We start from the raw sequence: 14,608 nt of genomic DNA, 5'->3' as shown, positions 1-14,608 counted from the left end.
AACAACCATTTCTTGCTTTACAAAACCCGTCTCCCCTAATAGTTGCTTAAAGCCATTCGGTATTAGACCTTCACTCAATTCAAAGATCCATAGTCTGTACTGAAAATTACATATTTTAAATTACCGAATATTGAAAACTTTGAATACATTATAAATAAATATGTTAAAAATAAATTGTGTCATACTATTCTAAGAAATACATCAGACATGATATTACGTTCCAGTTCAGTGCTGCTGAAAGGCTTTATAATTCGTTACCGAAAACCGTGATGCTGAAAAACCATTCTATAGAGTGGCTGCTCCTGTGATGTGTTACGAGCGAAATGCATATTATTAATTTCCATTTTTAATATTAGTAATTATGTAATTATTAACGAAAATAATCAATGAACGATAAATGAGTGAATTCTTTGTCATGATAAAAAGATAACAAAGTTTAAAAAAGATTTGGGCTCTGACATTTAGTACATAGTCAGGAAGCTCTTTGGGAACGGTCAACAATACAAAAAAAAAAAAATTTTAAAAGCAAGAACAAATAGTGCAATTGTTAACAGAAACTAAAAATGAGCTTAAGTCGTTCAATAGCAGCAAGCTAAAGCTAACCAAAGAAGAGTACGACTTATTTCGGCCATGTGAATTCGAAAGTGAACAAGATTTGTATTAAGTTAACACCATTTTGAGCTGAATTTATGCGTTATCACAAATTGGTAAAGAATGCCGATTAGTTTCTAAAAATCTGTCCAGTAGATAGATGAGTTTTTGTTATTTGTTAATCCTTTGCTCTCTCTCAATGATAGAGACAATATGTGATGATGTATGAGAAAAATTAATGATTCGGGAGAGATTACAAGCTTTGGCCAATTAAGGCCTTAAGGCTATAAAGGCGTTAATATTAAAATAAAAATAAGTGGAGTAAAAACAGAAAAAAAATTTTTATGCTTATATTTACCGCCATACATAAATTTTAAGGAAGATATTGTAAAATAAAAGTGATTTCCGATCAGCGTACATTAGTGTAATGGATATTGGATCCGTTTTTGCATTTGTTTGCACTCATCATGCCTATCAGATAGCGTAATAAAGTCAATAAATTTTCTCTTTTAATTCCTTTTCTTAGCTAAAAGCCAAAAAAAAGAGTTATACAACGAAAAATATAGTCCATGTTTCTTTGCTTTATTCAACTCGCTATTTGTTTCTATTACATCTCATACTCACATATATATACACTCGTCGACTTACAAGTAAAACTTCAAAGCATAACAATAAAAATCCGTGGCAAAGGCTTAATCGGCCGCAATTTATTTTTAGCAAGAAACTCGAATTCGAATAATATGTGGTATGGTAACGTTTTGGAACCTTACCACAGGCTTAACAGGGCTACCATTAATTTAAAACTATTATTAAACCCTACAATGTCATTTATCCTAATAAAATATATCTCGTTATGCTACATTCGTCTTATCATTTTCTTACATGGAGAATTTCTTTACTCTTTGTCAGTAAACGGGATAAAATTTATCTTTCACCTCTTAATTCACTAAAATATAAACTTATGGAATCAAATTTTTTTGATATAATTAATTTTTTTATTCTTAAACTACTGGAAGGAGTAGCGTACGTTGTGTAGGTCTTTAATAGCAAACATTGATATTGTTGACTGTGCGCATCATATAATATAAAGTATTAAAACCATACTTTATTCTTTAATTAGATAGCTGACTGTTTCATCAATATTTGACAAAAATTGTATGAAGAAATTGTATGTAAATAAATGAAAATTGCAATAGTAAACCAATAGAGACCATTATATTTAGTCATATTTCTTTATGGTCGTGAATATATATATATATGTGCTTGTTTATTAAACTCAACTGCAAATTAAAATTATTCTAGGATGGTAACTGCGTTGCGATTCCGTAAGCTACCAATTCCGTTTTCTAAAAGTTATCTATCTCTTAAAGTGAAAAATATAATATTGTGAGTCTCGCCATAAAACGATGATTATAGTATATGAACAATAAATTCACGCTTGAATCCTATGTATTGCTAGAATCCTGAGTATCCGCTTAACGCAAACTGTCCCTTTTGACGTAAACCACAAAACCCCTTTTATAGAAATAAAGGGTTTTTCGTAGGTTTCACCTTAAAATCCAAATTTCTCCTCCGCATTGTGGTGTCTTCGACGGGAATGAGCTGAAAGAGACTTCTTTTAGCATGTATTCCTTTGTTTCTTTTAAACAGAAAATTCCGCAAAACTTTTTAATTTGTGTCTAAGAGGTTCTGAGACTTTGGTCTCTTAGAAGGATTTTTAACACTGACATTTCTATCGGAAAACTTCACCCAAAGCGTGGTCAATATGCCCTAGATCCAATTTCCATCAAAATTCCTATCCCTCCGTTAACTAGTCCATTAGAAATGCCAACATTTGCGGTGGTCCCATATTTTCCAGTCGTTTTCAATAACAATTCAAACTGAAGTCCTTGAGTCTCGGATGCCTCCAGTTATTTTATGCAAACTTGTGTCCAGGCATTGCTAATTTATCCACCACGTCGTGATGTCCACCATAATTATTTTAGAATTACCTGACGTTTAATAACCAAAATCTCAAAAGAAAAGAACTTTTAATCATTTACAACATTGTGCGGGCATCGGTCGATTTTTTCCATTTTCTTACAGAAGCAATAATGCCCGTAAAGCAAATGTAATTTTATAATTTGCAAGTAATAAACAAAAACCCAACATTTTTTGCTTAGAGAAATCGAGTTGCTTTCAGTTTACGCTTTTCTGGGATCATATCACCTTGTCCATTTTTGATACAAATATGCACGCAGTTTCTACCAAATTTTAGGTCGATGCCTGTTATTTTAACGACCAGGAGAGCCAACAACACGCGCAAAACAGACATGGCTTAACCGACCTAGAATGCCGCCCTTATTAAAAATATTCCTACCTTATAGTCTCTGAAGCATCCATTTGGCTGTTGCAAAAATTATGGCAAAATGAGCAAATCTGCGTGTTGTTGATTATAAAAATTGTACAATGTTATGAACAGAATAAAGAAAAATTTTCCGTTTTGAGGAAAGTTAAACGTAGAAAAGTAGAAATTTATCTATTAAATGTTTCGAACACCATATCTATGGACGATCTTTAATATGTATCAATAATGCGGAGGTTTAGTAAAGAAATTTTTATAGACGTCCGCACATATTCTGCAGCGAAACTTAATTATCACGTAGGACTATAATTTTTACTTATTGGCTAATAGAAATTCATGAAATTTTTCAATCATCTCTTGATTATCTCGAAATCCAACGATTTTCTTGGCATCGTCTTTAGTTAACCATTTCAAATCAGAATGTTCCTCGGATAGCACTGGTTCTTTACATGGGTCCCTTACTTCAGCCAACCAGTAAATAACCTCTTTTGGTTTGCCATTAACTTCGTATTTAAGAACTATGGGATTGTCTTTGTATATTTGAAGATCTTCCTCACAATATCTAATAAAAAAACAATAAGTCACAACGTAAAGAATTACATATTTTTGTGGACGAATACCCAGCTTCTTCTCGAGTTTCTCTTAATGCAGTAAAAAAATCATCCTCACCGGGATCAACATGACCTTTAGGCGAACTCCAATGAAAGCTACCATAAGAGGCTTTGAGCAGTAGATATTGAATTTCATTATACACGCGGCGAAATACCACAAAACCGGCAGCTCGTTTCATTATTATTGTTAAGTTAATATACAACTTTCAATTGATTTTGTTTAATTTAATTATATTTGATTATTTTAACCTTTGGGGTAGATTCACAACGTTTACTCCTTGTAAAATTGGTTCACTAGGAATTAATTACAAGTAATTACTATGTGCAAAGGGCATCAAAGAAAACCATACAACTAATTCTTTTTTGCTTTGCTTAATTCTTGATTGCTTTGCTTTTTCTTTGATTAATTTGCCGCTCGTTGCCTGAATTGTCAACTTTTTTGCCTGTGTCAAGCGCTAAACATAATAAAATATATATGTTACTATAGAAGGTAGTAACGTAGCTGAAAGTTAACCTTCGCTTTTCGTACGCCTCTTATAGTCTTGCTCAAAATTTACTACGCTGTAAAAGCTGTGCTTTAAGTCCCGATTTTTAAATTAGCTGCTTGCAATAACTATTAATTCAAGCTCTTTAATGATATTAAATTTTCAATTACTATTTATAAAGTACGCTGGAAGGATTTTATGGCACTGTTCGTATTCTCTTCCAAGCCACAATGATTCATATAAAAAATTCGACAACGTAATCTTAATATTTTTTAGAAAATAAATGCTTCTTTATTTGTACTCATTTGCATGCTTGGTACTAATTATCTGTAGGGCAGCTACATTTCATTGTTGAGTTGCGACTTTTTCGTTTTACGTATGCAAATTAAGTGCGAGAAACGATGTTACGTCAAACTACACGAAAGCGAAATAGCTCAAGTGCGTTTCGAGGCTTTGGAGGGTGAATATTAGTTGTTTTCACTTACGTTTATAAAAGGAACTGTCAACGAAAAATAAATCCCAACCAAAATTGTTTATGTTTTGTCCAAATCTAAAAGCTAGTTAAAAATAAAATGAATTTAAACAATGTAATACTATAAATTTTGTTAACTTTATTTTGGCCTCTACACTGCGGGTTTAATCGGAGAACCCACTGAACTCAATACCATTATTAGCTTTCGACGGCCTTGGGAATTCTTTTGGTCAGGCTAAGCAAATTGAATAAGATCTTTATTTTTTCTTTTGAAGTTATCCTGAAATTGTACCGATGAATTTATACAAATCCAAAAAGAAAATTTACAGTTTGCTCTTTTAGTTGGTGGTCAATGTTTAACTTAAATCTTCTTTACTTGAACTGATGACGCACTTCCGTCTTGAACAAAGATTTTATGGCAGCGCCTTGGTACACAATAAAATTCAATATTTGCGTTTATTGGAGATCACATTATTTCACTTTATTTCATTTTATTTTTTTAAGATATGGGGCTCAAGTGCGCAAAACAATTCCCAATTTATTACCCAAAAATTTCAATACATATATATATCTACTTTCTTAGTAGAAATGGATTAGTCGTAATTAATATGGATATAATTTTGTGCTTATTCATTTATGTATTTTGGTTTGTTTATAAAATAAATAAGAGAACGTGATAATGGTAAGTAATGCAAAGAAAAGGAGAATTAATGAAGTTACGTAATCAGGTTCTGCTACATAGTATCACATATAGTATAACAATCATACAGTTGAAAGTTAGCTTTCATTTTCATCACGCAGCTGAATAATTTCATTTTTACAATTTGTACATGCAGCAAAAAGTTATTATTGTATTGACGCTTAACATACATGAAATTTGTATTTGCATGCATTTGTGTAACATTTGAAGATGTAGTTGTAAATACATATTTATCTTCTTATATATGAAGTTACAATGATCACGGCGAAGAACTACTTATTTTTCAGAATGAGGTTTTCAGATTCTATTTGTCATTGCAAAATAGGGTTTGAGGTGGCTACATGAATTCTTATTCTTGCATTGTTCTTACAATAATTTGGTGGTTTTGGCAAGCCAGATTTGTTGAGACGTTTTGTTATCTAGCAAATAAAATAAAATAAGGAATTAAAGCTTAAAATATACCATTTTAATTCACGGCTAATCGAATAAACATGTAGTAAAATGGTGTTAAATTTATTCTTATCACAAAACCGCAAACCAACGGTTAATGATTTTGATTTTATGATTTTTACCGAAAGCTCAGCTTAAGCAAGACGGCATATTGAAAAATGATAAAAACAAGTGTAGTAATCGCAAATGTTGACGCATTGAATTGTGAACAAAAATGCTTCATTGGTGCCACAGAAAATTGAAAATTTTGTTTTTGGTAATAATTACAATCTGCTGCATTTATATTTTGATTTCGAGCAAAGCGGATAATCTCCTGAAACATAATAAAAAAGTTCATATTGCTGCAAATGATCTGCCGTTAATATTGTGGTGGAATGCTATGCCTAATGACTATGGATCAACAAGTTTATGCGATTGGCATTTTTGTAGGTTTACTACTCAACGTAAACATCTAGCAAAAGCGAAGGCAAGTATAACCGTATTGTTTACTTGAATTAATCTTTTCGCAATTGTGGACTCCTCCTTTACCCGGTTTCTTACACGATTCGTAAATAACACGGTTTGCCAATACACTTGTTTTACACGAATTCTTTTTTTCGGTCGTATAGTATACTTTTCTGGTCGTATATTTTTGACAGCTCCAATGATTAACAAAACTTAGATATGCACGTAAGCGAAAGAAAACTTATTAAGCTAAAAAATTCAATGTCTTTCTTATTATTCTTATCCGTTTGGAGTCAATTCCGTTCAGAGTAAATTTTCCGATTCATTTGCACGAGCAAAAGCGAAGGCAAGTATAACCGTATTGTTTACTTGAATTAATCTTTTCGTTGACAATAACGTTGTTGAATACAATTATGTCGTTCAAGATATCGTCCTTTGTTAGTTACTAATCTCCTGCTTTTTCTGCGCAGCAGATAAAACTATTCGTCTTTTATATTTTCACATTATTTGAGAAGCTAATCAATTGGCATGTTTTAGAAACGACCGAAATAAGAACGTCGATAGATTGTGTGAGCAAAACTCTTGATTAGTGAAGCAACATGTGGTTAAACTTTGCCGTGCTCGAAAAGGTTTTTTTACCGTTCTTATTACGATCGCTTTATTACTGACTAATAGTGGCTTATTTATTGTTAAAAAATTCCTGTTTAAAAAGATTTCAAAAATTCCAAGTAATATACCAAGCTGCCAAGGTAGTTCCATGAAATGAGAGAATCGCCTTGGGGACGCTAAAGCCGAAATTGTCTGCTAACGGCAGTGAAGCTGAACTTTTGGGAATTAATTTTATTGTAGTGAAACTATTTTCGATCAGCAGTCACAATACAAAGCAAAAAGTTTTTCTTTCAGTCCTTTAAAACAGTTCATGTGTTGTAAATCGAAGTTCAATTCTCACGACCTACAACTTTTTGCTTTTGAATTATTGAATTATGTTTAAGCTGCTGATTATATTTCAACGTCATTAAATAAATAAAAATCATTCGCATTTCATTCACACTTGATACAACAGGTCATGTCGCCAAACGGCAGCTGGATAATTTTTGTGTTTTACCGGTGTTAGTGAAAAAAAAAAAAGGAAAAAAGAGAATTTAAATATTTGAAAAAAGGAAAATAGGTTTAATAAAGTAATAAAATTTAAAGGAAAAAAGTAGAGAAGGAAGAGGAAAATTAAGAAGCAATACATATATTCAATTTTTTGTTTTTTCGTTGTGATTATTTCTTTTTTTTGTGTTCCCCGTGATAACAACCAAAACAACATCAGCCCGTCTCCCTATGGAGACTGGGTCTGATCTTATAACTACTGATAGAGACTGTTTTGAAGATTTTTACATGAACGCCATTGGGCACACCAAGAGATCGAGAATGGGTGAGAATAATATTCTTTTATCTGCTAACGGAGAAGCTAATGCAAACGTTTTAATTGCGCCTAGTAAGCAGGCTATCGACAAGCCCTCTGATTTGGGTGCCACAGCCGCCCCAAATCTCGAGATCAATTTATACGATTGCCTTTCGAACTGCAATTTCGTCGTTTTTGTCGAAACGTGCGCAGACGCAGAAGGAAATCGCATCAATATTAATTCCAATCTCTATTTTTATGATTACTTGAAGGATTTCAATAGGTACGGCTTAAAAGAATTAAAAGTGATCAGCAGGGGCAGAGCCAAACTGCTTTTCATCTCTGCTGCCAATTCCAACAATTTTGTTACGAATAATGAATTTACTAGAAAGAATTTAAAGGCGTACATACCGAGGTCTTTCACTGAGAGATTTGGAGTCATTCGAAACATCCCATGCACATATAGTGTCGATGATATAATTAAAATAGCCCTATCCGATATTCCGATTAAGTCCGCTGTCCGTTTTCAAAGAAGAAATCCCAACAACAAAGACGAGTGGATTCCCACAACCAGCATCAAAATTGGCTTCAAAGGGAGAGCCCTCCCTAAGTCAATAAAATTTAATTATTGTTACCTGTCGGTTGAGTACTTTGTACCCACTTTAAAGCAGCGCTTTAAGTGCGGTAGATACGGTCACGTGTCAAAATTCTGCAAAGCCAAAGAGAGCAGATGCCTTAACTGTGACGATGAAGTGCTTGTCCTGCGTTTCAGGTGAGCACAACACTCTCAATAAGTGTTGCCCTAACAGGGAGCTTGAATCAAATATCAACAGGATCATGGCAATTAAAAATCTTTCGTATAAAGAGGTAAAAGAGAATTTTTCCGTAAATTAATTCGAATGTCTCGATGACATCACTTATGACGACAATTTCCCTCCACTGGGGAACACGTCTGCAAATTCGACCAAGGATGATAATCAAAATGTCAACAAAATTTTAACCAAAAATAAATATAACGCTGTCGTCAAAAAAAATCGGTTCCTTCGAAATCTTCTCTCAGTTCACTCACTAAGCCTCCTCTCTAGTCAGCCCCCCCAAGCTATCTGGAACAAGTCTTCGGCGTCCGATAATTTCAAACAACTATTTGCGGTCCTCAGAACTTGAAAGATTAATTCTCGCGATTCAAGAAAGTATCCGTCCGATGATCCCTCATAATCTTATTAAAAAATTCGAAGAAAAAATGCCTGTCTGTGCCATTTCTTGCCCCGTTCAAGCGCCCAGTACTACGAGGAACTCCGCTGGGGTTCTTTCTCAAGTTTTAACATCATATCCTTTTTACTATATAATATTCAAAGTGTCCGACGTAACCTACCGTTTTTGGATTTCTACTTAAACTCAAGCAAGGTTGATTTCTGCATCTTAAGTGAAGTTTTTCTGAAAGATAAATATTGTTTTGAAGTTACAGTTTCGAATTATGCCTCAGCCACCAAATACCGAAACGATGGCTATGGTGGTGTTAGCACATTAGTTAAGAAAGGTGTCAATTTCAGACGTATTCAGACAGTCTTCATGTACAAACTTTTCTTGATGGGATTCCGATATTATGTGACTTTCCTGATGGTGAAAAAAATGTGATTCTAGTTGATCTAATTTATATTTATTTTGCTAAAGGTTCTAAACGTGAAATCGGACTTCTTATCAAAGGTACCCAAGTTAATCAGGTAAAATCTCTTCGATTTCTTGGGAGAATTTTAAATGACAGCTTAACACTTCGTGGGCATTATGAAAAGGCGTTCAAAGACTGCCAGTCTGGATGCAACATCATCAAATTCATGACAAACAATCAGGCAGGTCCGTTTTCGAAAGAGCCCTTTTTTGCACTGCCAAGGAGTTAATTAAAGTCAAGATGATAAATCCTTGCTTTTTTCAGGAAATTATATCTCTCAGTGATACTGTCACTTGCAGTTATACTTTTTGCTATCAAAAACTTCGTCATATTTTTGATAAGTTAGATTCAATTCCTCTTCAATTTCAACCTTCAGATGTCACAAGTTATGTGGCTGTCTCCTCGTTTTCTTTGCAGTAAAAAATGTGCGTCATCTCGGGGAACTAACTTGCTTTATTAGAAAAGCTAATTTATCGTTTTAGAATTTTTTTTTTCCTCTTCTTTCCTTTTTTTTTTTTACGTTCAACCATCTTCTATTACCATAGCATTCCGTTTTGTTTTCAGCCAAAGTTTGCAACACTGTTTGACTTTCAAGAACTCAACAAGCACGATTACATACACACACACAATTACACTTAACATGCTGGCTCCAGTTATTACGACCGCTCTTTTTTTTGTTACGTTTTGTACATAATAGTGACGAAAAGTTACGACAGTTCATTATCTGGACATATAAGCCACATATCTATTGGTTTAGTTCATCTCCATTCAACATACCAAAGAAAAAAAAATATATATATATATATATTTCAACGTTTGCAAACCATGCTCGTGAACATATCAATTGTTTGTTACATCTTTATCAGATGTTGCCCGAATGTCTTAAAACAACTATTTATCAACTGCCTAATCATTCCTGACGGATATAATAAGTCAGTTCCCTTTTAACATGCCCTAACATTTCGTCCGTTTTAATAAACAAGAATGCATAAAAAAAACTGTGCACGCCTTGATCGAACTTAAAAAATGTGAACCGGTACCTCCTGCATCAATTGCAATGAACAGCACTCGGCCTTAGATAAACAATGCCCAATAAAACTTATAATTGAACATTATTGCTGCGATCGCTTCGCAAATCGCACTTAAAAAGCCAGCATTTGTTTCTAAAGACAAAATGAAGTCAACTTAATCCCTTGCTCTCGTGTCGTCACAATCATGTAAGAATTGCAAAATTTTGCAATGGAACATCACAAGGAGCAAAGGACATATTAGTAACTTTAATATTATTACGGGATTTTAATCCTAAGTATATAGTTCTTCAAGAGATTCACTGTAGAAATTATTTTAATCCGACATTACCTAACTCATAGATCATTGTATGGAAAAAAATCAACAAGCTTGTAAGGCTTCGTGTTCTAACGAATTTCTGCCAATTGCACTCTCAACGAAACCTTAAGTGTTAATGATAATCGTTATGAAATTGAGGATTTGGAGTACTGTTTGAAATGTATTCAATTTCCAATTATAAACGAGAAGGTATCATTAACTGTTACATTGTTGAAACACATTTGCGCTACAGAAGAGACTCTTCGCATGTAAGGAATGTAAATCGAAATTATGTTGCGCAAGAGCTACGTCTAATTATTGCTTATGCAATGAAGAAATACATGACAATAGCGCCATATTGTGAGCAATATCATCAAAGTTTTAAGGAAATTTCTACAGAAGATGTGGTGGGTACTCTCATAAGAGAGAGCAAATATTTAGAATTATCCAACCCCAGCCACTCAACATTTGATGTGTTTGAAAGAGCATTTTTACTTTTCGAAAGAAGCTGTGAAAGTATAACAATTTAAAAAATGCAAGGAGAGGAATTGTTGCTACTATAATACATAAAATAGAATCTTAAGAATAGAAGGCAGATGCACGGAACACCGGACCAAGTTGTTAAAAGTTTTCCCTCCTCCGCCGTTTCACGCGAATTGTAAACAGAGTAACGACAATGTTATGTTATCCTCCCCTCAATAGTGGAATTTAGAGTAAACATAAATCCGCCCCCTTTTTTAGTATTTTTCAATAACGACTTCATTGCAATGATTTTTATTCTGTTTTTTTGTTTCCTGTGCATTCCCAAAATGGGCGTTGGGTACTTTAAAACGGCTACAATAGAAAAAGCTATCTCTTAAACAAGACTTAATTATCCACACTTTTTCCGATCCAAATTTTTTTCCCAATCTTCAATATTAGCTAGACTAGCATATTGTCACCTTTTAATTTGTTCTCTTAAACCTGTCGGCAATAAAACAAAAATTTGGTTGACATTGTGCTAGTTTTACGGACTTTATTTTTCACGAAAACTATTGTGGAAGAAACTTCAACTTTGCGAACTTCTCAGGTGCCAAAATTTATCTGCCAAAAAAAGAGAGCATAAATATATGTAGAAAGCGTCTATGGGATGAAGAAAATAGGCTAATGGACCTCATTAATTTACTATTTACTATCAACAACGACACAAATTGGTCTCCCAGCTTTAGAGAGTAGACTTCTTGAATTAAAAGCTAAAATCATCCCCAAGCGAGTAAACTCAAAATTATCTATTTTCGGCTACTATTGCCAAGAATATCAAAAGTTCGCCATTCGCAATTGACTACTTTTTATATTTCGGAAAGAAAACGGATATTCCCCTAAAAATATCCCATAACTTTGTTCTTAAGCTTCCGGGGGATTTGAAGGTCTCCGTTTGTGATATTTATAATGTAAAAAAAAGAGCAGACTACAAGTTATGTGTTCAGGAACCTAATTGCTTCTGTTTAATGGCATACTTCGCGAAAGTGCTTTAACTTTTCTTGGTTTTCATCGCTCAGGCCAGAGCTACCCTTCAAATTATTAACCTTGCTTATAAAAACAAACTCAAGCAAACCGAAAGCCTATTCATGTTACAATCGGAACCCTTTGACTTCCAACTGGAGCACCATTAACAAATTAAGGAATACACTTATGGTTAAACGCTTTGGAGTAACCTTTGTAAGTGTGTAAACTTTTCATTTATTAGGAGAATCGTATTCGGAGCAGATAAACCTACGGGTATTTTAAGATCAGTTACAGAATTCAATATATTACTTTATTAGTATGACTAGACTAAACATCCAATTCGGTTTCCCAAAATAGAACCGAAAGCTAGCGCTCAATTTTTTTCACTTAGTCTAAGAATTTCTTTCATTTGTCTAGAAAAATGATAATAACAAGCGGAGGTTTAAAATATAATGAAATGCGGAAGGTGAAAATTGATTCTTTGGTACTTTATATTATGTGTTATTTACCATTTATGAAAATTAATCTAAACAATGATTACCTAGGCTGTACTCTTCTATGGTTCTGACATTGATATAGGTGATTTGCCTTTACCTCGCTTTCCTGGTCAATTGTGGGCTTTACTACACGAAGAATCTCCTCGCAATGTGGCATTTATGCCGTACCAGCAATGGCTGCAGCATTTTAATTTCACTTCAACATTTAGTCGTTATAGCGACGCTCCCTTAACTACTTATTATTTGCCAAAGGTCGAGAATTTAACTAGTCCCACCTATGTAATTCCGGTAGCTGATAAATCCGGGCAAAATAACCAAGGCTTAGTATTTTTTATGCAGTCGGACTGTGATACAATGTCTGGAAGAGATGATTACGTACGTGAATTAATGAATTACGTTACTATTGATTCCTATGGAGCTTGTTTGAAAAACCATGAACTACCGGACAGGTAATCATAACAAACATATGCGTACGCTGTAATAATCATTAAATGTTTCCAGTTTACAGGAACAACAGCATGATTATTTAAACAATTTATACTCTCCGGAGATATTAAAATTGATAGCTCGTTATAAATTTGTGTTGGCTTATGAGAATGGAGTTTGCTACGATTATATCACAGAAAAATTCTGGCGTCCTTTAACAGTTGGATCTATACCTTTGTATTTTGGTTCACCAACTGTCAAGGTAAGGTATCAAGGTAAGCGTTTGCTCTTAGCGACGTTCTTTATTTAAAAATTTTTTTTCGATTTCAGGACTGGGCTCCTAATCATAAGTCTTTTATAGACATATCAGACTTTAATAGTCCTAAGGTGAATAAAGTTAAAGTGATATAAATTAGCATCATCTTAAAAGAGACTAAATTAAATAAATAATTAATGATTATCTGAATTTAAGGATTTAGCGAACTTTATTAAAAAGTTGGATGGTAACGAAGCGGAATACAATTCTTATCTTCAACACAAATTCAATATGGTGAAACCTATCGGCAATGAACGCCTTCTAAAAGAACTTAGGACCCGTAATTCCTCTTTGTATGCCAATAACTTTTTTCAAAGTTTTGAGTGTGAAGTGTGCAGAAAATTATATCAGCAACCCATTCATGTTCAGATGGCTTCAGAAACACATTATCAATGTCCTCATAAACCCATATATCCAAGCATGTTTGGAAAAGTACGTAACAATGAAGAATGGCGTTCAGCTATGGAATTGGGCAAATGCCAGGCAAATATTTTAGATAGGTTTTTAAAACGAAATTTAAAATTTACCAAAGATAATTTCACAAAGCTTTTAAACGATGAAATGATTTCAGGAAAATGTTTAGCTTAAGTTATATATCCACAGCTCCGTAGTAATCATTGCAGGTACACATTCTCATTTTATATTGTTTACACTATGTCTCACTTGTAACCTACTATTAAGGTTAAGTATGGAATTTTATAAATAGATTTAAATAAAAATGTTACAAGGAATTAAACAAAAAATTTCAATTGCTATTGCTTTTAGATTCTGCATAGTTTAGATTCTCAAGATTGAATTTGTTAACATTTATTACGTATTAGTAAGTATCAAGGGTTATTTTAAGTTTATCCAAGGAAATATATTAGATTTTTCAGATGTTTGGTGGAAACAACAATTGGAGATCGCGCATAATAATTTTTTTTTTTTTGGATATTGAATTAAAATGGATTAAGTCAATAAGACTTGTAGCTTATATGTCCATATAATAAACAGTAATAATTGTTTGCAAGAAATATTTTAAAAACAAAAGGACTGCAGCAATTGAGCCAATATGTTGTGTGTAATTTTAGATTATTGAGCTGTTTAAAGGTGATGTGAAAACAGTGTTGCAATCTTTGGCTGAAAATAATGGAATATTTTAGAGAAATATTATCGTGAATTAAAAATATAAGTTCTCATCGGACATTTTTTCCTGCAAAGAAAAAGAACGAGAAGGCCGCCGTACAATTTGAAAAGACCAAAAAACTTTTAATACCATCAAACTGTGACATCTAATGTTCACAAGACGCGCTAATATTGAAGACCGTACAAACATCGCATGTTACTGCACGAATCATTTTTAAATACACTTTCTCATAAGCGTGACCACTCATCAGTCTGCAAATAATTTTGATATCCCAGGGAT

The 14,608-nt window shown here is 33.3% G+C and overlaps 2 protein-coding genes across 3 annotated transcripts; one reads left to right on the top strand and one right to left on the bottom strand.

Annotated features, from left to right (window-relative positions):
- Positions 1–3,112: 3,112 nt before the first annotated feature.
- Positions 3,113–4,154, bottom strand: LOC119640545 (bis(5'-nucleosyl)-tetraphosphatase [asymmetrical]). 2 transcript variants are annotated; one of them, XM_038038631.1, is made up of 3 exons: positions 4,061–4,138; positions 3,556–4,001; positions 3,113–3,497 (listed from the first exon to the last, which is right to left on the bottom strand). In XM_038038631.1, the coding sequence occupies exons 2-3, from the start codon at positions 3,723–3,725 to the stop codon at positions 3,248–3,250; spliced, it is 420 nt and encodes a 139-aa protein (XP_037894559.1). In that variant the 5' UTR covers positions 3,726–4,001; positions 4,061–4,138; the 3' UTR covers positions 3,113–3,247. The 2 variants fall into 2 exon arrangements, with proteins under 2 accessions (XP_037894559.1, XP_037894558.1); XM_038038630.1 differs by having other exon boundaries at positions 3,556–4,154.
- A 1,427-nt stretch (positions 4,155–5,581) lies between these two features.
- On the top strand, positions 5,582–13,884 carry LOC119640425 (alpha-(1,3)-fucosyltransferase B). The gene is made up of 5 exons (XM_038038461.1): positions 5,582–6,119; positions 12,510–12,910; positions 12,963–13,149; positions 13,218–13,274; positions 13,360–13,884. Exons 1-5 carry the CDS (start codon positions 5,868–5,870, stop codon positions 13,789–13,791), a joined length of 1,329 nt encoding a protein of 442 aa, XP_037894389.1. The 5' UTR covers positions 5,582–5,867; the 3' UTR covers positions 13,792–13,884.
- Positions 13,885–14,608: the final 724 nt, after the last annotated feature.

The sequence above is a fragment of the Glossina fuscipes genome, unplaced genomic scaffold (genome assembly GCF_014805625.2).
Source record: "Glossina fuscipes isolate IAEA_lab_2018 unplaced genomic scaffold, Yale_Gfus_2 121, whole genome shotgun sequence".
Classification (NCBI taxonomy): Eukaryota; Metazoa; Arthropoda; class Insecta; order Diptera; family Glossinidae; genus Glossina; species Glossina fuscipes.
The sequence above is the reverse complement of the archived record's forward strand: the minus strand, read 5'-3'. Positions and strand labels throughout refer to the sequence as shown.

Coding starts and splice junctions, on each gene's coding strand:
- LOC119640545 (XM_038038630.1), bottom strand. CDS start 3,725: ATGAAACGAGCTGCCGGTTTTGTGGTATTTCGCCGCGTGTATAATGAA. Junction 3,498..3,555: donor GAAACTCGAGAAGAAGCTGG/GTATTCGTCCAC, acceptor TTTTTTTATTAG/ATATTGTGAGGAAGATCTTC.
- LOC119640425 (XM_038038461.1), top strand. CDS start 5,868: ATGCTTCATTGGTGCCACAGAAAATTGAAAATTTTGTTTTTGGTAATA. Junction 6,120..12,509: donor AACATCTAGCAAAAGCGAAG/GCAAGTATAACC, acceptor ATGATTACCTAG/GCTGTACTCTTCTATGGTTC. Junction 13,275..13,359: donor CAGACTTTAATAGTCCTAAG/GTGAATAAAGTT, acceptor TCTGAATTTAAG/GATTTAGCGAACTTTATTAA.